Source organism: Diadema antillarum, unplaced genomic scaffold (genome assembly GCF_040938485.1).
Source record: "Diadema antillarum isolate AM-2024a unplaced genomic scaffold, OU_Dant_1.0 scf00000205, whole genome shotgun sequence".
Taxonomy (NCBI): Eukaryota; Metazoa; Echinodermata; class Echinoidea; order Diadematoida; family Diadematidae; genus Diadema; species Diadema antillarum.
In genome coordinates this window covers 806958-832333 of record NW_027271094.1, presented here as the reverse complement: position 1 = coordinate 832333, position 25376 = coordinate 806958, and the positions used below count along the sequence as shown (strand labels likewise).

The window sequence follows — 25376 nt, the reverse complement described above, 5'->3', positions numbered from 1 at the left end:
CGCACACAAACACTCTGGTTAGGTGCTGTTGTTTAGAACCAGTTTCCATGGCGATGAATGGCTGACATCACACTTTGGTTCTCTACTGTCATGTACATAAAATTATGTACATTGTATGTATGTATGTATGTATGTATGTATGTATATATGTATGTATGTATTTCGTGTGCATCTTTAAATATGTTCGTATTTTTCACATGAAGTCATTTTGGCTTTGAAATTAAACACACAATCACACACACACACAAACATGCACACAATCACCCATACAGACAAAAATACAAAGAATATCACGACCTCACAGTCCATAAAGTCTACACCACCAAGGAAATTACTCGCAGCTTGCTGCGTCCAATACATGTAATACAAAGAGGAGCAAAGGTTGAGATACCTGCGCAGTATTTGACACGAGAAATTGAAAACTGATGGGAAAAGATACAATAAAAAACCAAACAAAGACGCTATCATTTTACAGTTAGCTAGCCCTGTCATACCCACATAATCACTTGGAATGATGAAATCATTCCTCCAGGGGGTGTTTCATCAACGTTTGTCAGCGCTGACAAGTTGTCATCGCTGACAATCACCATAGTAATAGCCAGTGACCAGAGCTTCTCAGCCAATCAAAACCAACAATTTTGCTGAAATTGTCAGCGCCGACAGCTTGTCAGCTCTAACAAACGTTGATGAAACAACCCCCTGATCAAACGAGGAGAGGACAGAGACAAGAGTATGCTCTCCAACATACACAAGATGACATTAAAGGAAAAGTCCATCCTGATACTGTAAGCTGAGAACCAGAAGGGCTTTATCACATTTTGTTGTTGTTGTTGTTGCTGTTTTTTTTTTTTGGGGGGGGGGAGGGGTATTGAGTAATTGGTATCATGTTGTAGAGCTTGATCTCCTCTACAACACGGTGTCAATTTTAAATTATTGTAATCTTCAGTCAAATGTTAAAAATTAAAACCACAAGGGCACTATTTTACCTTACACTTGGAATATTGCTAATAAATCTGTCCACTTTGGATGAAATAAACTGTTCTTTTTTTTCATGAAAATTCATTGTTTAGCTTTGTTTTCATTTACGCTCAAATCCTAGAATGTGATAGTGGCCATATAGTACTCAGCTGATGATAATATGTTGCATTGTATGAGTGTAAAAAATTCAGAGAAGTACATCAGGTAATATTTAAGGGGAAAAAAATCAGATGCAGAAAGTTATGAATTGTTTGAGTTTAGAAAGTAAGAAAAATGAGCAACTCTGTGTGACATACACTAGCTGTTGAGCAGCTCTTCCTTCAGTTTGCACAAAAATAGATTCTTTTTCTCAAATATTTGGGGCACAGATAGTCCTTATCAAGTGATGAGGGCATGCAGAGACATATCACTCTTATCATATACCAAGAACAGGTCTGAAGAAAAAATGTCTAGATTGAAAAATAAATATTGGTGAATTTCTGTGTACACAGAGTAGGGAGCTGCTGAACTACATTGTACTAAGTCACAGAGAATCAGCAATTTGCTTTACTTTCTACACTTCATAACAGTTCATAATTTGTCTACTTCTCTAAGTTTTGCTGCTTTCATATAAGGCAACATAGAATCAGGATGGAATTTTTCTCTAAGTGGTGGTGGGGGGGGGGGAGGGAGCTATGCAAACCATACTTTCTGCTCCCATGTTTCCACCTTTTTTTTAATGGAAACCAATTTTCTTTCTTCAAAATCACCTGAACACTTATGAGTTATCGAACATCATGCACACACGTCTACTCCAAATCTGGGTTTTCTTTTTAGTTGTACAAAATAGGTAGAAAATATCTCTTCCGTCCAATTCTAGATACTAAGCTAGAAAACTCTCCTCTTTGCATAAACTTTTGAGCAAATATAACCACCCACATGCCAACAAATAAAAGCAATGCACAAGTTTGTTTTGTCTCTGTATGTATTATCTTTTCAGAATCCATCTAAATCAACAATATGTATATAAGTGAAAATAACAATCGATATTTACATTTCTTCTTTTCTACAACACTGGATCATTGCTTAGGGCAATGGATACCATGGTATGAGCACACAGGAAAAGCTTGCACAGGAAAAAAAAAAGTGGGAAACAATATCACCAGAGAATGCGATACTCTTTTCAAACCATCAAGTAAAACTATTGAAAGTCTGAGGAATCTAATGGAATTGGTGGGAAACATGAGAGGCACGCAATAATGATATCTTTCATCAAATTGTGTATTTCTCCAGTTTCTGCATCATTATTTTAACTTCAAGAAAAAATACAATACACAGTGTAGTATGCATGATGCACTGATCAGCCAAAGACTTTCATGAATCCAGGATCAGCCAAAGACTTTCATGAATTCAATATCAGACACTCAGCTCATTTTCTCATATATCCACGAAAAAGCATTATGTTTGAGTGAAAGCACATACAGTGTATAATGCACACTGGTGCTGATCAGTAGGGATACATCTGGAGAAAAAAAAAGTGAGAATACAAAAGTTGGTTAAAGCTCTTCAGTTAGTTTTTTTTTTTTGTTGTATAGACGAAGTTCGAATAATGTTGATTCTAAATCTCTGAAGTTAGCACATCCTTCAAAATAAAACTTGTGGTTTGTTGACCCAAAATGAAGGAACCATTTTCGTTTCAAATAGTGAATTCTTTCTCTCTTATTTGGTCATGTGCTTCATATTGATAAAAGTTATATCAAATATCACAACTATACTTCATCAATTCAAAGATGGCGCAAAATTTCCATTGGAGAAGATTTTAGGTATATGTATATGATACAGTCTAAATTGCACTAGTATGTACACAATACCATGATAGTTCAGATATCTTACACACATTATGCATGACAGCTTCTGAGTATGTGCATAACATGGGTAATACACTACAAATGAATCAGAAATGGACAAAATTATCATAATTCTAGATCATGCCTACAGTGGGAAAACTAATTATACAAAAATATGCAGAGATGTTAAGTACCTGTATAGCATGGCAGCATTATGAATGTAGATAACACAGAACATTGTAGGTTACAGGAAAAAAATAAAGAACCAAAATATTCATGTACATACACCAATCAAAATTATACAAGCAAACAATCAGAACCAAAATAAGCATATAATGAACATGCATTGTGCAAAGGCCGTTATACACTAGGCTGCGACTTTTAAGTAGATGTTGAAGATGCAAAAGCTAGGAGTACAAAGGAAACATATTGGAAGCAGTGATAATGAAGGTACGGAGCAATATTTACACCAAAGTCCATGTCAGAAATGATAGTTGTGATCGACATCAGAACTGAAATATGCCAGATTCCATTCCAATACACATATTATTGCCATAAATAAGATATAATGCACGTCCCATACCTTAAATATAAAAGCATACACATCCTTGGATCAATACATTAAGCTTATCCCTTATCTAGTTGAGGACAAGAAAGGTGTAAACTCTTCAAACACTAATCAGTATTTTAACATCCTCATGATTTTCAAGTGACTGTGTCTCTATCTATTACAGCACTAAACACCTTGACAGTGGCACTTCCATGGGATACATGCTTCTGTTGATATTGGGTTGATCAGCCTAAGACTTCCAAACATTGCAAACAGAACTTTCTTTTTTCCCCTATGTACACAACATGAGTGAGACCAGGGGCCCGTTTCATAAAACTTGTCATAAGTGACAACTGCCACATTTCTATGACAAATTTGCTCTCAGCCAATCAGATGCAAGGATTTCAGTAGCTTGTCACATCTACGACAACTTGTCACTGATGCATTTGACTTTTGGAACATGGATTCTTATTCTATTATCTGTAAAAATGTGGCCATACAGGAAGTAATAAATGCTTGTAAGCAAACAACCACTGCACTACCGGCTTTAAGTTCCCTCCAAAGCCACATTCTCTTGGCTCTAAACTGAAAGGACCATGTTCATTTTTCACTGGGGGAAAAGAGTGGAGGTCAGAGAAGAAACAAATATTTCCTGCAAGCTCAATACATCAATATTGTTAAAGGGCTAGTATAGTTCCGCTGAGATTGGGCTTCAGGTTTCCAACGTTTTTTTTAATTTTTTTTTTAATGATAAGTTTTTATTGGATAATGAGAGAAACCTCTTATAAAATATGAAATAACATATAATTCTTAGTAGAATTTATTTGATGAAAATTGATTTCGAAATGGCTGAGATATCCAAAACATAGTAAACCTAATAAAAAGTGGTACCCACCTTTTAATAGGATTGCTTTGTTTTCCCTTGTTTTTGAATATCTCAGCCATTCCAAAACCGATTTTCATCAAATAAACTTTCAATTCCTCTTAGAATTGTATGCTCTCTAACATTTCATCGAGAGATTTCTCATATCCGGCAAAAACTTAAAAGCTGAATCCTCACATCAACCAATCGTATATCATCCCTTTAATATACCCAGAAAGATGTGTTGTAATGACTGCAACACATTCAGGATGGAGACACTTACAGACGTTACCTTTCCCCACCAGTACCGTCCCACAGGTGTTACTTCATGTATACATGTAGTGTGAACATCAAACATGAGAAAATTAAGATTTTTATGGACAATACCGCTCACCTCATGAAAAGAAAATACAGAGAGGCATAGATTTGAAAAAGGATCAATCTTCACATATAATGTAAGTCATATCTTCAACCTCAATGTCTAACATATCACTAGAATAATCTATTCACATGATTTCCTGTTTGATGATAAATGCATATACAGTATCAAACTAAATTCTATTCTGACCACATTTCATGCCCTACTGCCCATCCCATTACAAGTTATGATGGTGCCACAATCTCAGGCATACAGACATAACTGCAATCTATAATTACTGTAGACAACATCCACTGGGGTAAGCAATACTTAGGGGATTACACAATCCTGTCCCTTACCCTGCATAGACAATATAGTGTCATCATATCTTAAAGGATCGTATTCCAGCAAAAGAAACACATACCTATGAATTTGTGACCAGATAGTAGTGAGATTTAAAATCATAAGAATTAAACATATCACATTGGGTGAAGGGTCAAATAACCAGTTTCCAAGGCAATTTCTAAACATGATTTAATAAACATTCTCAAAAATACCACTGAAATTTATAATTCATATCATAACCATTATTTCATATCTCTTCACAGCTAGTTAACTTTCAATCTGATAATCACTTTAAGCATACAGGATTTAGTTATGACCTTAGTTCTCAGAAATATACACTGATTGATTTCAGACATGATTAATAAAAGGAAATATGGTATAACTTCTATAACTTTTTGTACATATCTAGTCCTTAACTCAAGGATGGCACTGACTTGCAATTGAAGAACTAGAAGGTATGAAATATAGATTCTATTCTTTATTGTCAGAAAAAGTAAATGTATCCCTTTGTATATTTTGGATCTCTTTGTATCTCTTTTTTTCAATTAAAAATATATATCATCAGAGCATACATTTTATTTGCAGTAAGGAATGAATGTAAAGAAACATAGTAAACTTTGAGTTCAGTTTGTGAGGTCTTCACTTTACATTGGATGGACGAAGCACAACTCACACTAACCTGAATACACACCACTTGAGGTGTGTTTGTGTGTTCTGCAAACCATAAAATATGAGTGCAACTGCATGGCAAACCTATAAATCTGCAAATGCATGTGACAAATTTTCACTGCAAAGCCAAATGATATCATAGTTCAGTACTAATAAACCATGTCTAGCAGAGTCTGTCTATACAAGCACACACATATGTACATGTATCATGTACCTAATTACTAGGTATATGTATACATACATCTACACTGAAGGCATACCATTGGTATGCCCAATAAATTGGTAGGAAGGAATGTAGTTCTTGTAACAATTTTTCTTTTCTTTAACCAAATACTGTACTAGGAGACATGGGTCAACTGCATAAACTATGATAACTTTACAATTAAAGGCAACTCTGTAACTCTGAAATCAGTGGTTACAACCATAGCTGCAATGTCATTCCACAGCCAATCAAAGCAACAATTACAAAAAAATCCTGTTACCACTGATTGCAGTGCAATGCTACCACAGTTTTATGCAAGAAGTTTCTGATTGATATTGCTTTCTCACATTAGCTATGATCTTTTCACACTGGAAATGTTTGATATTTTGACACTCTAGATGATTAATAAACATAATCACACCAATTATCATGAAAATTGATCACCAATGCATTGATGTGCTAAACTGTAGTGATTGCATAGCTGGAAAATGTTTTCACACTTTATAAATTAGACATGATGAATGACTGATTGAACTGATTATTTTTAACTGACAGCATAGGAAGCATGGAATGCTTTAAAGCAAGCAGCCACTGAACTTACAGCTTCAAGTCCCCTCCAAAGGACTTGGCAATAAAGATTAATTACCTCGCCTGCAGGCACAACCACCAGTGCCCAGGGATTCAAACCAGAGACATTGTGATTGATTGTCTGCGGTCTCATCCACTCAGCCTCAACAAATATGATGGTCATCTAAAGCAAAACAAACAATTATACTCCACTGACAAGTGGGCATATGTTGTTTCACATATTTTCAGCATCAAAAAAAGAAAAATAAGATAACAACTAAACAGGATTATCATGGTAATGAATGCTGTCAATCAAAAAGAAATATACATATATCGAGTCAATTCTGTGTAATCTCTTTTTGAATTATATATGCCTACCTGATCATCAAACCACACTATGATCTGTGCATACGGCCGAAAAGATTGGGGGTGGGGGGAGTGGGACTTGTGGGACTGTGCTACATGGCTACGTGTGCTACATACATGCAGCACAAACTTGTGTCGTTTGTGTGGAAGGATACAGATCTTTATGAATAATCAAGTAAAGTACATGAAGGCATACGTTGATAGATGGAAGATATTGAGGTACTATTCAGTGTTGAGCAAGCAGGGGTTTGAATCATAATCTTCAAAAAGGGAAATATAAGTTCCTAAATAAATACATACATGTCAACAATAGCATTGAGTACACCCCCATCAGCAAAAGTAGCTCCATTATACTCTGCAGGCACGGAATGTCCAGGACTGCATTTCTTTCATAGTTGGTCAGTAACCTATCTGTGGGGGAACAGAGGCTTGTTCTAAACAATGATATATAATTGCATTAACATGCAAATCATACCCAATTTTAGGTATTCCTGTTCTTACAGCCAAGTGAGTAGCACAAGGGCCAAAAGTTGACATACAAACCATCTAACACATGTTATAATAACTGTCTTCAGCTAGACCTTTGGCTGCCATGTTTGCTGGATAATTGGTTACCAAGACATGTTCTACTATCTTCCTTGAGATGATGATTATGAAAGTTTGCTCTTATTGTTCACCTTCTTCCAAATGAAAATTTGCTGATTTTCACAAAACTACAGTACATGAAAAGTTATTGCAAAGTAATATGTTATGTGTGCACATTGCATTACCAAAAGAAGGGAAAAAGGATCTTTTCAATGAGTGGAAGATCGTGGGTGAAAAAGTTGTGACCTGGAGTGTATTTCATCACTTCCAGCTCAGTAGTGGTGCAAGTATGAATTCTATTTCCTTCACCAAAATCACTGGCCTTAAAAACTTCCTCAAACAAGAGTTAATATTGTCAAGATATCATAAAATAACTTTTAAATACCTATGACATAACTCCACAGCCTGCTGTTTGCCAACATACACAGTTCCACATCTGGAAGGTGCATGACATTATGTGCAGTAGACTAAATATATTAATTACTTGGTGAATACCGGTATGAGTATTTCGGCAAGGGTGTGGTATCTCTTTCCTACATGTTCTTCTAAGTTTGTAACATGAGGTGAAACATCACAATTCTGTCTCCCCACAATTAGCACAGCTGAATGTGGACACAAGGGAGTGAGTACACAAACTTTGGTCAACTCGAATCAAAAGCTCTTGAGTTTTAATGCATCAAGTACCATCCATAACTCATTGCATTTGTTTTCCTATGCCACAACAGGGCAAACTAGAAATGTCGCTACAGCGACTGGTTATACCCCCGCCAAACAACATTTCATAAGCTTTGGTCAAAACAACATTTCATAAGCTTTGGTCAAAAAACTGAGGAAGTAGTTAAATCCGCAAGATCTTTCCTTGATCTTCTGCCATTAATATGCCGTTACCATGGCAACGTACTTTCGGGTACTGTCGAAAAATGCGTCTTGCACATCTACAACCAAAGGCACACATCTGTACCAAGTTTCATGGAAATTGGGCAAAAACTGAGGAAGTAGTTTGCAACACAAAATTTTCCATCATTTTGGCTCATAATATGTGAGCTGTTACCATGGCAACATACTTTTTGTCACTGTCAAGAAATGTGTCATGCTGACCTATATCCTAAGACAAACATTCAATATGAATTCCATGAGAATTGGAAGAACACTGATGAAGCAGTTTTGCCATGAAGCATTTTGCCCTATATTTTACCAATAACATGCCGTTACCATGGCAACGCACTTTTTGCCACTGCGGAAATATGTGTCTTGCACATTAACATATTCAGATGAACATCTGTACCTAATTTCATAAAAATTGATCAAAAACTGTGGGAGGAGTTCGCGACGCAAGATTTGTACCCATTTTTGCCCATAATATGCCGTTACCATGGCAACGTATTTTTGGGTACTGTCAAAAAATACGTCTTGCACATCTACAACCCAAGGCACACATCTGTGCCAAGTTTTATGGGAATCAGTTGAAAACTGAGGAAGTAGTTCGCGACGCAAGATTTGCAACGGACCGACCGCCCGACCGCCCGACCGACCGCCCGACCGTCCGCTGATTCCTATATACCCCCTTCAAACTTCGTTTGGCGGGGGTATAACTAGGTTTAATCGCAATACAAGAGTGACAACAGCAATCCTTGCACACATCAATGTACATGATAAATGCAAAGTAAACAAAGTTACTTTGATACTAGCTGAACAATCACTTTGGTTCAGAAGCTAGGTGGTCCACACATTTTTGTACAAGTTTAACCCCTTTAGTACAGAGCCTTTCACACCTTTTTTAGACATATGACTGTCCACTGCAATATCATCACAAAGTCAGAATTGGAACACTGAGCAATAAGCCAAAATACAGGACATATGTGAGAATAAGTTGACTTTTTAAGAAAAGCAATATATATTCACTTCTATTGCTATGAACTTCTGATTTATTTTCTTAATCATCCAACTGTAGAACTGTTCATGAGAACTTCATGTTTGGATGATTTCAACCTTTACCTTTTCTCCATATTCTGCGTCAAACATTTTCAGCAATTTGAAATCTTATATACTTAGTTAAGTGGGCAGTGAACACATTTTTTCACGAGAGACCTACTATTTGAAAGTGAGATCTCATCTTCTCAGAAAACAAAAATCAACAAAAGTCTAAGAATTTTTCCAAAAAACATTTTGGTAGGTTTGTAGCTGGTTGCCACATATCAAGCAGCAACTTGACTATCTCTTCTATATGCTTACACTTACGAAGCATTCTCTACGCAGGAATTCTTGTATGAGAGGCTCAGCATTACCAGAGGATCCTACAGTTCCGCTGGGATTATTTGCCGATAGCTGCAGAGGTTGTAGCATGGCACTAGATGAAAGATCTTCCTCACACTCTCAGAAAGAGACCTATTGTGCACGAAATTTGACGGACTAACTACAAGATTTCTGGCAAAGGCTTTCTCTCAGAGCTTTATCTCCTTCCCACATGTCCACTTTGGTCTCTTCCTACATGGTGTCTGACTTGTGGTTCGCCGATCCGTGTCCCTCGGCCTTGCGTTTGGCCAACGCCCTCTTCTGGATTTCCACCAGCTTAGACTGCACCTCACCCAGCAAGGGCCTGTCTATGGGCTCCCCTGCCCAGCAGGCTCGCATCAGGTCCCAGCTCTCCTCGTCAAACTGGGGGCGTAACCGCTCTGGCCTCACTCCTGCCACATTCAGACAGAAAGACTTGTTTAACACCGGAATACTCTTTCTTTTTCACAAGCAAGGAAAGGGTGGTAGTCTACAAACATAACTTGCTTCTCATCTTGTTGTATCACTCTGGGATATAAAGCCTTATGGATAGCAATTCATTAATATGAAAGGCATGTAATGCCTTTGAAATCACCCTGAATGTGATTTCTCATTACAAAATTACTTTCACAGAACTTTGTTGGACAAATTTGATGCATGCAGTTAAGCCGAGATTGTGGCCCCATACTCGTGGCAATGATGGATATTGGATGGCATTGAACTCATACAAGACGTAATAGTAATAACTTTTTCTTAGTCATCTGCTCGTTGACAAACATCAGCATCATTGCACTGAACTTTCCTTTTTGCATACAGGAGTGGAATTCTTGCACATTTTTATACAAACATGTGATGTATGTCAGAATAAAAAATCACAGAATATGAATTCATGACTAAATGAATAATGTTAATTCTAATTTCAAAGCTCTTTTCCCTATATCGATTACCTTGCATGCATTTGGAAATGGCAAGATTGGTGGTCATTACTGAGTGTAAATTCTGAGTGTAAAAGAATATATCGATATACATTTCTGATTTGAAAGGTATGCAGACTTTAAAATGGCTTACTTTCATAAGTTGCTATGTCAAACGTGATACAGTGCTCATTACAACTGCAGAATGCAAAATAATTGAGTTCATGACAACATCACCAACCATCTTTAGGATAGGGGTGGGGGCACTGTTACTACCATTATTCATAAACAAGCCAAGGTATGCCATTTTGCATAAAAAAATATATATATCTATATTATATATTTGTATTGTCTCTTACGGAATTTCACAGAAGTCATCTCATCCTGACAAATGTGAACTTGCAAATGTAAAATTTGTTGAAAGGTTGATCTTTCAGGAGGGTAGGAGCATTACTAACCTTTCTTGACGGATGTCCAGAGGTGGTCCTTGTTGGCACACTGCTCAAAGGCCTGAGGCAGACGCACATGGCCAGCACACACATACCACAGTAGAATACCAAAGGCGTAGGTGTCCACACTGTTGTCGTACTTGCCCGAGAAGAGTTCAGGGGCCATGTGGATGGGTGTGCCCACGATGCTTCCGCTCATCATGGCCTCCGGCTTGCAGAAACCAAGGTCGGTGATTTTGCCACGGTCATGCTTGTCCAGCTTTGTAGTAACGAGTAATGGGGAAATGAAAACCTTCTTTACCAGATCTTTCTTCCAACAGTTTTCATGAAGTTAAACTGACATTCTGCATTGATGTCATGTACTAGTTAGTACCTCAAGCTTTAACACTCGGACACAGCAGGGAGGTGAGACAAAAAACTTTGTCTCACCTCCCTGGATACAGCTAGTAATGAATTGGCCATCAATGACTAGGAATGTCACTGTAGTGTCAGTGAACATAATTTATACTTTATGTATGTGCTTTTCTGAATACGCATATCAAATAGTGTACATGACAAAGAATTTTAGATTTTCCCACAATTACCTGTGTGCTCCTAATGTACTCCTAAATGAGGGCAAAACCCAGAGCAAATTTGGAGTTAAGTAAAAACAGGAGTAGAAGCACATGACTTTTCATATGTAGTATCCACCAGACTTTCAGCAAACTCCATAGCTCATATCTGTGATCAAATGAACACATCCATGAAGGACTCAGACGAAGGGTTGCACGAGTGCATGGCAGGAGGATGGATCTTACAGGCATTGCCAATCTCTCACACACTTACCAGCACGTTCTTCAGTTTGATGTCCCTGTGAACCAAGCCGAGGCTGTGCAGGTAGCGCACCCCCTCCGCCACATCCAGGGCGACCTGGAGCCTCTCGGGTAGCTCCATGTTGGCCTTGATGGCTGTGTGCAGGTCCCGCTGCATCCGCTCCATGAGTAGCAGGACGGCTGGTGAGCAGCCCATCCCACCGTAGCCGTGGTCAATCACAGATCCGATGAGTGCCACCACCCGGTCATGCTCTGGAATCGATCTGAGATACGTTTGAAAGCAAAATTTAAATGGATGGCCAGAAAGTGGTGGGGAAAAGGAAATTTAAATGCATGCAAAATGTGTATTCCTGCCATTAATACGAAACCAACAAATTTCTATTCTCAGTACAATGCACAGGAAGGGATAAAGTACATTTTTATCTAAAATTGATTGAACACATAAAAATTTTTCATCATCTCATAATAATAATGATAATGATAATAAAAAGCACTTAAATAGTTACAAGTAAAATCCAGGGATGCGGACCTTGTAAACAGCATTGCACTTTGCAGTGTACTGAGGGCTGAAAAGGCATATTTTTGGTGGGATTCTGTATAGCACTCACAAAAAGATAGCAATGCTCTGAACAATTCCTTGACCTGTCTGGGATTGGTGCTGTTTGCTACTATTTTGTGTATGAGAAGAGAGTTTAATGTCAAGTAGGATGAGGGGAGAGCACATAATGAATACTAACAATTATAACTGATTGGAAGAACCTAAACTCTTTCATGTTGGGAAGAAAAGATAGAGCTTAGTGTACAGGTTTGCTTGTCAAGAAGCTACCAGAAAAAAAGTGCCTACTCTTGAATCTATAAATTGATGTGTCAATGTCATATGAGTCAAAAGAAAACATGACATCACAAACTAATCTGATAAGTCACAGCAGCAGTTGGGTATGTTGCCAATCTCTACAATACACAGTAGGGTGGAATCATGACAAATCATCTACCAAGTCATTATTACCAAACTTGTACTCTCCTCTCAGACTTCTATTAATACTCACATCATAGCATTAGTCATAGGCCAAGGATGCTAAATATATTCTGCCAAGTGCCAACATTCATTGTAGAGCACATCACAGTGCATCTTCTCAATATGGAACAGGAGCTCAGAATGTCAGAATATACAATATTCTGACAAAAAAAAAAGTCCTAATATTGAAAGGAAACAGCTGAGAGTGTATGAGTGTTACCTGATCGACTGTTAATTCATGTGACAGTAGCAGTGCACTAACCTGCGATCACTTTGAGTAACCAAACTATGGGGAGGGTTAATTTAGATGTTGATTGATTGATTTTAATTCTGCATTTTATTTTCATACATAAATGTAACACAAAGTTGGAATAACACAAAGTCAATTGAACAAACTGAGTACAATATTGTTTAATCTGATTTCAGTTGAAGCAGGTAAGTGATTAAGTCAAGTATTCAGCATTATTCCAAGAAAATACAGAATGAAGACAAGCAGACGTGTATTTTATATGCAAACTTAACAATCCCATGTACACGTGTGCCTGCTGTTCAAAAGACAAATAACAAACAACTATAAATATACAGTTGAACCTCTCGTATCCGGACAAGTCGGGACCGGGGCTCATCCGGATAAGGGATTTGGCCGGATACGGGAGACTCAATACTTTATATATATACATATACATACACATGTACTGATGTAGCCCATTGTAGTACCACTGTGTTTACTGCAACCTTTTCATTGTTACATTTGGGGATGTTTGGGGATGTTAAAATGTCTGAAGGTAAGCAATTTGGAAGGAAATTTGATTTAATATATGTTAATCATGTTGGAAGTAATATGTAATTCATGTGTGTTGGTGTAGGAGTTCTCAAGGAGTTGGGAATCCCCCTTTCCTCCCGTAATTATTTTTAAAAAAATCACGGCGAGATTGCGTCCGTATAATAGAGAGATCCGGATAAAGGGAGGCCGGATAAGAGAGGTTCAACTGTAATAGAAATGATGTTGTGATGCATAAAAGCCTGGTATGGGCTTGTGTTGCAAGCCATTATGGCTTTCGGGTTTTGTTTTTGCATTGAAATCCCATTGTGTTCTTATCTTGACACATACAAGGGTCAGGTCGCCACTCGCAAACATACAACGCTATTAAATACAAACAAATATGGAAATGGTGACCTTAGGTGGTGTTCCCAAATACTGATACCAGGGTGACATGGGCACATGAAATCAATAAATCCAAATTCTCAGTGATATACATATCAGTAGTTGTCATACATTTAAACAAATACAGAGACTCCAACCCAAGCACCTTCTGATCGGGAGATTCTCCCGCCTGAAACCCCTAGCAAATGGGAGACTCCAATTTAATGTGTGTGAACCCATCACTAGCACAGAGCGTGAAGTTCCTTGTGGCCAGGGTCCAGGGCCCGTTTAAGGGCCCTGGAAGCTCTAGGGTTCTAGATGCTCTCTCGTGCTATCTAAGGCTTATTTTTTAACATACAATGATATTAAGTAAGAAATCATTTCAAGCGGGAGACACAGAGTCAGGGCGGGAGAAATTAAATCTCAAGCGGGAGAACAGGAGATTTTGCAAAAACGGGCTTTCGGCGGGAGATCTCCCATCGAAAACGGGAGAGTTGGAGTCTCTGCAAATACCTATTTCACTTTTTTTTTTTTGCAACTATGTGAACTGTGGCTCTTAGCGATTGCCTCCTCAAGTTTCTGCCTTCCACACATTTTGTTGAAATCTGCATGTATGTACCTGTAATTCATCGTATTTTTTCTTTCATTAATGATGATTTTTAATATACAAAACTGTTTTTACATGGAACTTCCTAAATAATATAACGACTAACCTACCTACCCCCAAGATATACAGGTAGCCTCCTACAACATTGTACCATAAGGCAGACTATTACAACCAGGTTGACTATTACAACTGGTTGGAATACATGTATGTCACCATTATACAATGCTCTGCCTCTCATGTCAGACTTAACTCAAAGATTAACGCCAAAAGCAGAGTTCCAGTCAAGGTACTCAAAAGCTAAAGAGTGAAACTAAATCAGACACCAATTTCTCAATTTTGTCCGCTTCAACATTATCTAAACACCAAAGAGCAAAACAGGAAGATTTGCAAGAAGAGCACTGTCAACAGTCTCACATCATGAAGTAGTACCACGTGCAATGCATTCTCTGTCGTTTCACACTGTAATTTCGGAATTTGCGGTCAAACTCAACAGCACTTTCTATGTTCTACTAACTCGTTTTGCCCCTACCAACTACTAGTGCAGAGCTGCACTGCTAAACACAAGTTTCGCAGGTCTCATCAGTCAAAAGTATACAACCACATGCCATCCACTTTATAGAACAATGTGTGTACCCGGAAGTGCCCATAAAAGTATGCTGAACATGAATACCACTCTGTCATAAGGAGTTCTCAGGTAGGTTTACAGTCCAAGGTACAATAGAGAACACAGATAAAAGGTAGAGAACAGGTAGCACGTAATTGTGGCATGAAAGTGCAGTCACAATTATCCGAAAACATGCTTTTCATCAGTGTAACATGATACAAGAACAAGTTTGCATTTTCAGCTCCCTCGTCCAGCTTGGAGCCAGTTTCAAGCAAATCAGCTAGGGGAATTCTTCAAGACTGGTCTGTAACTACCTGTAGGCATAATCTTATGGTTTTGTGTACACATATGCCCTAGATATGTATACATTTATGGTATATTACACTAACAGAAACTAGAAATGTCACTATGGTGACTGATATTTTTACACCTTTCCATCTTGCATTGTTCTCCCAAAACATGTACATCTCTAGTACGTCTTAACAATGTGACACGACAGTTTCAAATGATTGGCAAGAATGATATGCTTAAAAGTACACACTTGTATGACACAACCCTGAAATGTGTTGAGTGGTTCTACAATCCTTGAACCAAATTTCATTTGGACAGCAAAATTGTTTTAGAGAACAAGTACACATGTACTTGGAAATTTAAGCATTTTTACCTGTGTGTTGACCCTTGACCTTTTATCCTATGGCCCACAACTTTCTTCAAAAAACCAATAACAAGTTTTGTATATAAACCAATTTTCACAACACCACTTTCAGCAATTCTCAAAATGTTGCAAAAAAGCAAAATTTTGGCAGATTTATGAGACCTTTGATCCCATGGCTCAACTTGTCCCGTACAGAATCGTTGTGCAGTAAAGCATGTATATATCTAGTTTAAAGTAACATGTATTTAGTCATTTCCATGGTATGGAGAAAATGGTAAAATTTCAGCATTGAATGGTATAATATCATTGAAACCCGACCTCTGACCCCACAACCCAAAACCTCCAAAGAGAACCATTGTCAAGCAGTACCTTTTTATTGTATGTAGACCTACTGAGTTTCATGAAAGTACCTCGAGCTATTTCGGAGATATGAACAAAGAAGTGAACATTTGACCTTTATTTGACTCTAGGGCCCAAAACATTTACTGTAAATGCCAATATTTTCGTGGGAATAATTTTTTGCATGGCTCAACAACATATTCGTGGGTTCTTGAATTCGCCCTGCACAAATTATTATCCCATTCACAATGTGCAGAGAAATAGCTAAGATATTTTGTTAAGAATTCGCATTAGCCAGCAATAGTGCAAAATACGCAAAAATTAATGCACCGTGAAAATTTCTGCGTTTACAGTACTTTGATCTTCAGCAAATGCACTCACATGTTGATATGAAAAGCCATCATCCACTTATACATGACTATAATACAAAATGCCAAGTTTCATTTGGATACCTCAAACGGTTCTTCAGTTACGCAATCCACAAAATTGCTCATGGATTGAAGGACAGACAAAGGGACAGACAACCCCAAAACATAATGCTTCAAGTGACACTTCGTAGTGGTGGCATAAACAAACGATTACAAGAGAGAGCACAAAAGAAAGAAGGATGCAAAAAGTACAGGTGTTTTTACCTTGTGTAGTGGAATTCCATGGCCAGATCATTCCAGTGCTTGTCATCTGGTGGCACTACGGACTTGACTGCACAGTGAGTTATTCCACCCCAAGCCCGGCAGGAGTACACCACTCCATACTGCCCTCTCCCTATCTCACGCTCCAGCTTCGGCATGCCTGTGCAAATTACAAGGATTACTGGTTACATACTGTACTTTCTCGATACACTTCATGCGGAATATGTTCAAGATTCAACAACATACCGTACCCTTTCTTCCCCCCCCCCCCCCCAACATAAACAGTCAAACAAACATTCATATCATCTGTTAGTGATCATACCTTTGCAAAGGGAGACACTCTGAATGCGGGTGGGGGGGGGGGGGAGAAACAATACTGAGTGAACAGAAACCCTATTGATTTTTTTAGTGCACTTTTTATTATTACTGTCATGACAACCAGCATGGTGCTGCTTCCCTGATTTGTCATAGAAAGTGATCTTGGGTGAAAAAGTGCATGATGACCCTTGTGATATGGTTATTATAGTGACAGTAAGAAATGTAGTTTACACACCATACATAGGCTAATCACTTTCTCAGGGGAACATGAAGGTATTCAGAAGCTTTCTAACTCCACCACGGTGTATTCTGAAATCATGCTAGTTATGGGGGTTCTTCCCATGGTAAAGGAAATACCTCAGTCAATGAGTGTACTACAACACGATTGCATGCCGACTACATGTACTTCAGCATTCATGGCCTGCAAATAGTACAGGAAGCCAGGAAGCGAATACATCATTCACAAAGTCCTGTTTCTTATTATTATTACTTCAATGGACAGGAAAGGTCTCTCATAACACTATTGGATTTAAAGCAATTAAACACACATGTATGGGAAATCAAAACCAGGATTTCAAGTTCAATGTTCTTTACAACAACACACAAATGGCATAGCATATCACTAAACTGTCTTGCAATGTTTCATTTTTAAAATCTGTACACAGAATAGATACAATTGATTAACAAAACATTCTGTGTAGGCCTACACAGAATAGACACAATTGATTAACAAAACATGATGTGCATGTACGTAAAATGTTACTCAGTCCCCACAGATGCTAATAAATATGATAGACCAGAACAAGATGTTGCTGTGAGGTAGGGAGCTAGTCAGTATCATAGGTATTCCATGAATACTCATCTGCTCTAAGGGTGCGTTCGAGCGCTCTAAAGCGAACCAAAGCGAACTGAACCAAAGCGTACCGTACCGTACTGTGCCAGTTTGGGAGCGTTCGAAAGCTCTGTGGAGAAAGCGTACCTCTCGAGTTATTTTTAGAAAAGGTCACGCTTGTTTGTAGCGAGAAGGTCATTCACCTTGCGCTTGACCTACTTACAGCTGTCCCGAACAAAGAGAATGATGTTTTTGCATTGTGACGTATGCGCTTGATAGGCGCATGCTTTACAACGAACTTATGGTACGCTTTGGTACGCTTTTGGAGCACATCGGGAAGTGATCCACTTTTGGCTCGGTACAGTACGGTACGGTACACTTTAGGAGCGTTCGAACGCTCCTCTAGCGCGGTACGGTACGGTACAGTTCACTTTAGGAGAGCGCTCGAACGCGCCCTAAGTCTCCTTCATAAGGTTTGATTAGAAGAAAATCGTTCATTATCATGGGCCTCCATTCTACTAAGATGGGGAAGTAGAAAGTTTTATGACTTGAGAAAGTGACCAACCACATGCTGAGTATACCCTCTTACTCTTGCATGTTGACATTAGGCTCTGCAGAGCATTCGCTTAACTCAGCTGGAAAGCTTCCTCCTTCCTATCCTATGATAATGATATGACTATGAAACATTTTGCAATAGGCACATAGCTGCTCATCAACATGTTGATACAGTTCAATAATATTGACCACAGGACTTGAGAATTTGTACCTGCATCTCTCGTCGCACTATGAATGTTTCCGAAATTGATTTCTCCACTACTTCATTACAGGGCTACTCAAGTGGATGTTATAGCTAAGTGCATTTTTGTAGGTGACAATTTTGGCAAAAACTTGGTGACCCTTCACCTAATACTTCACATCACTGGCGTTTTAAGCAAACAATGCTGAAGAAGGATAGATGGCAGTAAGATCTGAAAACACAATACCTCTGCCACCATTTGGGGTAGAAACATTAACTGTCGGGCAGTATTGAATTGCAAAACGGACAATAATCCTCATATCAGAGTCTGCCAACAATGCAATCACTGCAGTACATTATACCACAAGTAATCACTAGGTATACAAACTGGATGGCCACCGAAACTACTGATGGCTCTATGCAACTTCCTTGATGTTCCATTTACAACTTTTCTGCGTGTTATGTTTCAAGATTACTGCGCAAGAGCAATGATGACAGACAGCTCTGCAGGACATGGAACTTACTTGACATTTTAACAACTAAGTACTACAATTTGGTACATGTACTGTATGTATATTACAGTCCATACATTGTAAATACACTTCATACAGGCTCCACACAAACTTTTTTCCTCACTCGCCCTTTGGCCAAGTAGATTTCTTTCTTTTTTTCATATTTTTACTTGCCTGAAAGTAATAAATAAGAAAAAAAAAACATATCAAAAATAAAAATTGTAATTCTCTCTCATTAATCTCAACCACTAAAAGCCATTTCATGTAATTTGAAGTTTGTGGTCTTCAATCTAAGGTTGCAAGAACTGCTTTTTATTATGAATTTAAATACTTTTGCAAGAAAGTGGAAAAGAATCTACACAGGTGGGCACTACGATGGCTTTTATGGACATCTCCAAACTTTGTTTTTAATGAACTGTACATTCATTATCTCTTTAGGTTTTTAAAGTTCATATGGTTATAGGAGGGAGCCCTGGTTCTGATGTCCATGATTTTGATGATGCAGTCATTTGATAATCCTTCAACATGGTGTTTCCTTTCGTAAATTGATTGTATTAAAATATCAAAAGGACAATCATTGATGAAATTCAAATCACCCGTGCTACATGTATGTGCATGAAGGAAAAGGGGCAGAGGAGAAGGGGATGATTACAAATTTGCACACTTCAAGTGATCACTACACAGACAATAAATTCATGCATGAAATTTAATAATTTGGTTGACATATTATAAACTAGAGAAGCACTCTGAGAGCGCAGACCTCCGCCAAGCATGCAGCTCATTTCCACCACTGATCTTGTTCTTCCATAAAGATGCAGTGATTTCCACCCATACTTATTTATAGCATTGTGTGCTGAAAGCAGCCCGATTTCCCAATATAGAAGCCTTTTTTACGTCATTTTAACCCTCAGCTGCACAGCGCGCCTCGCCCTAGCAGAAACTAGAGCACGCACTGCAAACCTCAAATACAATGTACGCACAGCCAGAACTCCTAAGTTCATTGACCCTACCTGCCAAAATATCAAAAATCCTTCATAAATTCCCCCGAAATTCTCGGATCACTACCAAAAGTTAATCGTTTGTTACTTGTGTCATTCTCAACCTTTCCTGCAAGTTTCATCCCAATCCGTTCTACTATTAGAGTTATTTTGCACACAGACAAACTAACTGACAAACCAACGGTAGCGAAAACATGTCATTAACTTCCTCCCTTGGCGGAGGTAATGACACTGTAAATGGCAACAGTCAGCAACCATGATATCAATTTAATTTCTTTTTTTTTTTTGTCATTAACTTTTTCTGTTCTCATCACCTAATACTTACCTGAGCCGAGTCACATGATTGCTCTGTACATACAACATTACACACATGTTCGCATGCGCCTGCACAGCCTCAATATCAAGTTCTCTAGCCTCAGGTACATGTAGCTGCTCTTGGGTTGGCTCTAGCACTGAGATGGCCAAACTAACCGATGGTAATGCAGCGCCAGGCTGTAAACAGCCAAGCACTGTCTCTGCTCACACTCGTACAATACATGGGCAGTGTGTTTTGCTTCCTGGACTTGTACCCCTTTTGGTATGATGAATGACTTTTTAATGCAAACAAATGTTATACATAATAAGCTCGCTTTGGCAAGGGTAACTCCCCCCCCCCCCCCCCCCAATTATATTTATAACACAGAACTATTACTTGCCTGATTGGGCAAGTAAATTCTACCATTTTCATATCCATACTTGCCTGACATGAAATTTTACTTGCCATGCCAAGTGCCTTTGTTGAGCCCTGCACCTATTTTAGCACAAATTACAGAAAGCACTAAAAATTGTATGTATTTTACCACACTGATAATAGGCTTCTACTACTAAATCTCTTCCCTTGATCCAGCATCTACTGGAAGGATTTTACTAGACCTGATGGCAACTATACTTACTCATTCTGTCAAAATAAGCTTCATTAAAAATTACACCCATACAATGTACAAGTACTGTATGTAAACATTTTTAGTTTCAGGGTACGACAAACTTTTTTGCACCACAAGCTTACTGAAGAAAATTTGTCACTTTCACTGTACTCACACCGTATTGTGTACTAACAATCTTGGAGATATTTTTAAAATAAAAAATTAACCTAAAAAAAAAATAAAACATTCACCTCGAAATTCATGAAAGGACAACCAGCAGAGCTTGCTTCACTACCTGGTAAAAGAATGTTTATCTTGCATTGCAAATGTTTTCATACAGTTTGATGAACTACATATCTAATCTTCTTGATGTGTTTAATTACAATAAAATTTCTTGTCTCAATGATATGTGCCTATGTGGGTGCAGGAGTGTCTTTGACAGACACATACACTGTACTTGCAGACTCAAAGTCCAATGCTAACGCTCCTCTACAATTGTCCTGGCCTTATAAAAGCAGCCAGACAGGTCAGAATGGCTTATCAAAAGTGATCATGTTGCCAGTCAATTTAATAATGCACACACAGTTGAGGGAGTGGGATGTGACACTGACCAAACTGGAAGCTATATGATCATATGACTCACTCTGTGATTTTTGACCCCACATCGTACATGCACTCCTTCTGTGAATCACCCAAAACCCATTGTCATACTTCTAAGATAATATCTTCTGTTGTTTGTGGTGAACCACTGCAACACATACACATACACACCCACACACAATCGCTTTGACTGATGTGCATGACATACATTGCACACCTAGGCAGGCTGCAAGTTGACCACAACAGATAATTAAGGTCATGACCTGTTGTGACAATCCTACTTTTCACATGCATATGGGTGCCTCCCCTTCCCCCCCCCCCCTTTTTTTTTCCATGAACACTTTCTGGACCATCAGCCTACATAACAACCCTTTTGACATTGCCTTGCTTCCCACAGAACTGAAAGAGTTAATGCATGGTCATATTTTGTGTGGATGATTGATTCTCTCCAATGCAACAAAGGCTTGCACACTCTAATTCAAACTTTGTGCCAATGCCATTGAAGTGTGACAGAGTCCAATGGCTCATATACTTTAGACCCCTTCTATGTTCAACACAAATTTGCTGCAGAGATTATCCTCTTGTCATCATTAACCTGTTGAAGACCAGTCCCCGAGTATACTCGGGCAGGTGTCTATGGGAAATGTGTGTTATAGCAAAATCAGCCCGTCCTCTATGGGTAAAATCATCATCTTTGAATTTCACTGTGTGTCACTGGATGCAGATTAGATGGAACTCGCTGTGAAAGTTTATTAAATCTGCACATTAATAGAGAAGAATTACACAGTTGAGCTAAGTTGAGAAAGAGACAGTACTTTCCATCTTCTAAAATGTGTTGCCTATCAAGAGACAGTCAAATATGCAGGAACCAAGGGGCTTTTGAAAATTCTGCAGCCAAAACAAATGATAACATATGGATAGAGAAGGTCTCAAATGAAAGATAATTCTTATTTATCACAATAACTTTTGAAACACTAACAATCAATTTTATAAGTGGTAATAAACAGATTTGTAAATTGACAACAAATGTTGGAAATGTGGTTCTGAAATAATAGGTTAAAGCGCTACTGTGAGACCGACCTGCAAATAGAATAAAATCCTCTATCAAAAGTAAAGTCTGACAGAAAAACTGTCCACTGGAATTTGTGGAATGAAGCAGCACAATGTGATCTTTTATTGCAGGCACTAAAAAGGCATCACAAAAAACTCAATCAAGTGTAAGATTATCCCATTCTTTGAATTTCTTATGAAGCACCATTATGCTCAGAAGGGATCATCAGTCGTGTTAAATCTCGGCTACTTGAGACTTAAAGGGTACCATTATTGATGTCGTTGGTATGTCAGAATAGCAGCCTTTCGGGAGGCTGCTGTTTCGAGTTGCCTGGACTGAGTGTAAAGGCAGGCTGAGGACTCACCATAAAGGACCATGTCCCTCAGTGATGTGCTTTCCAGTGCCAACCGAGCCAGACGCGGGGCATACACCTTGCGTACCTTCATCCGCTGCTCCTCCGTCTTCTCGAGGCGCCCGGAGTGCTTGGCTTCAAGCTGCCTCAGGGAGGTGGAGAAGGACTCATGAGAGTTGTTCAGCCTGGCACGGAACTGTATGATGGAAGAGAGGTGAAAAATGTGTGCAAAATGAATATGACACATGACTTTCCTTTATTATGAAACCAAATACTCAACTGCTCCCACCTTTAAAGAAGTTCCATGTTGTTTTCGTAGAGGGGAATTTACCTCAGACATACATTTTACTATTTGTGTCATAATCACAAATTGCTGTAGCTTTCTTATCCAGCCCTGGAAGAAAACTTTCAAGGTGCTGCAGAACACTTGCCTGAGCATGAATTTTACTTGTCTAATAAGTAAGTCTAAATATTAAAGAAAATGATAAAGAAAAACACTTGTAAGTCACAGGCTTAATAAAACAGTTGTAATAATTTGAATAAACAGCACACATTGATTCACATGCTTTAATACATTGGAATATTACAACATATTTGGTTTGATCAAGTATTGGTGTTGCATTGCATTGGTGCTTCTTCACATAAGTGTTTGAAAGTTGCTGAAATGACATTACTGTGCATCCACTATAAGCAGTCATTATATCTGGGCTTCTGTATGGTTGACTTCATGGGTTTGTAGGGGATAAAGAGTGAAAAAAAAAGTGGCTTCAAAGCTTTTTGCTTGCCCATTTCGGGCAAGCATTTTTCTCATCGTTCCAAAACATTAAGGTAAGCATTTTTTCTAATTGTTCCAAAACACTTGCCTGCCTGTAATTTTCACTTGCCCTAGGCAATCAGGCAAATGCAAAGTACCGATAGCAGATTCCCCTGTACGAATATGTGAGTTGTTTTCCCCACGGTGGGTTCATTGTACAGCATTGCCACTTTCTTGAAGCATCAATCACTGCACTGTAAAACCCATAGCTCGTTCTACCCTCAGCTGTGCAATAAATTACAACATATTTGATATTCCATTCCAGCCAGCATTCCAGCTGAGATGTGCTGTATCACAACATGTGCTGGAAAGTGTATTGTTCCAACTAAGAACCATCCTGTGCTAGCTTGACATGACAAAACACACTGTAGCATCACCAAAGGACAAAGTCCAAGATCCTCCACATGACTCTTGACTGTAAATCTTCCTTGCCTGAACAGGGTACATTGTATTACACAGGCATGCTACACGATCAGACTGAAGGATAAGGTCAGTTTGGACAATAATTTCTTATTTGTCAAGCTTCATGCCAAGGACAGAGTGAATGAGGCAAACAAAGTAATAAATGCACAGTGCTTGACCCCAGTGCAGGTCACACTTCATGGTGGGGAAATGGTTGGACAACAAGACATGACCATGGCTGTACATTAACACGAATGCCAAGTTTTAGGTCTGATGAGTCCATAAAGATGCTGAAAACAAAAACAACAATCCATGACTTCCCTTCATCATTATCATACCAAACATGATGAAAGCAGTAGCCAGGATGAGGAGTCATTCTGTGACAGCTGCTAGCCAATAAATGACTTGCTATAAAAACATGGGTGCTCATATTGATGGAACCTCTTTTACTTTCTCTTTCTCTCTTTTAAGATACATCAATGAATAATGTCTCGGGCACCCTTCAGGCGGAGGCATAAAAAGTCCTCAGACACAAGGACAGCTTTATACACACACTGTAACAGATGACATGAATCTAATTAGTGTCTACTCTTGTTTTCCTACTCTCCCATTCAAATGCTTTATGGACACTACATCTGCACGAGATTTGTTTCATTTAAAGGTGCCGATGCACCAACCAAGTATATAAACCGATCAGTGAATGTTTGAGCTAATCAGAAAGCGATGTGACGGTTATGTCCCTTTGAATGCGAGTAAGTCATTCAGTAATCATGTGATGTTGTATATTTCTGATTGCCATGCGAGTCATGTGAGTTTAAAGTCTTGAATATAGCACCCCTCATCTGCAATTCGGTCAAAGTTAAAAAGTCAGACTTTCTTTCACTTATTTGATAGTTTTGACTGATTTTTCTGAGATACAATGTAACTGCTTCATAGGATGGACACATTAAGACTGCATACTTTCTGAAATTTCAGAAAAATCACAATTTATTTCTAAGAAATTGCATTTCAATACAATTTCAAGTAAATAATCATCTACTACTAGTGACTAAATGCAAACCCAATTCAAGTCTTATCTGTTTGTTTTCTTTTGTTTTGGGGGGGGGGCACTT

General features: G+C 38.5%; 1 protein-coding gene across 1 annotated transcript in view; it reads right to left on the bottom strand.

The window, feature by feature from the left end:
- Positions 1-8904: 8904 nt before the first annotated feature.
- The window catches only part of LOC139723993 (dual serine/threonine and tyrosine protein kinase-like), a 40598-nt gene continuing 24126 nt past the window's right edge, over positions 8905-25376 (bottom strand). The window contains exons 6-10 of the mRNA XM_071635191.1: positions 23061-23244; positions 16751-16907; positions 11768-12017; positions 10952-11201; positions 8905-9992 (exon numbers count right to left, since the gene is read on the bottom strand). Of these exons, the coding sequence (XP_071491292.1) occupies positions 9793-9992; positions 10952-11201; positions 11768-12017; positions 16751-16907; positions 23061-23244 (1041 nt within the window). The 3' untranslated portion in view covers positions 8905-9792. The remainder of the gene's footprint in view (positions 9993-10951; positions 11202-11767; positions 12018-16750; positions 16908-23060; positions 23245-25376) is intronic.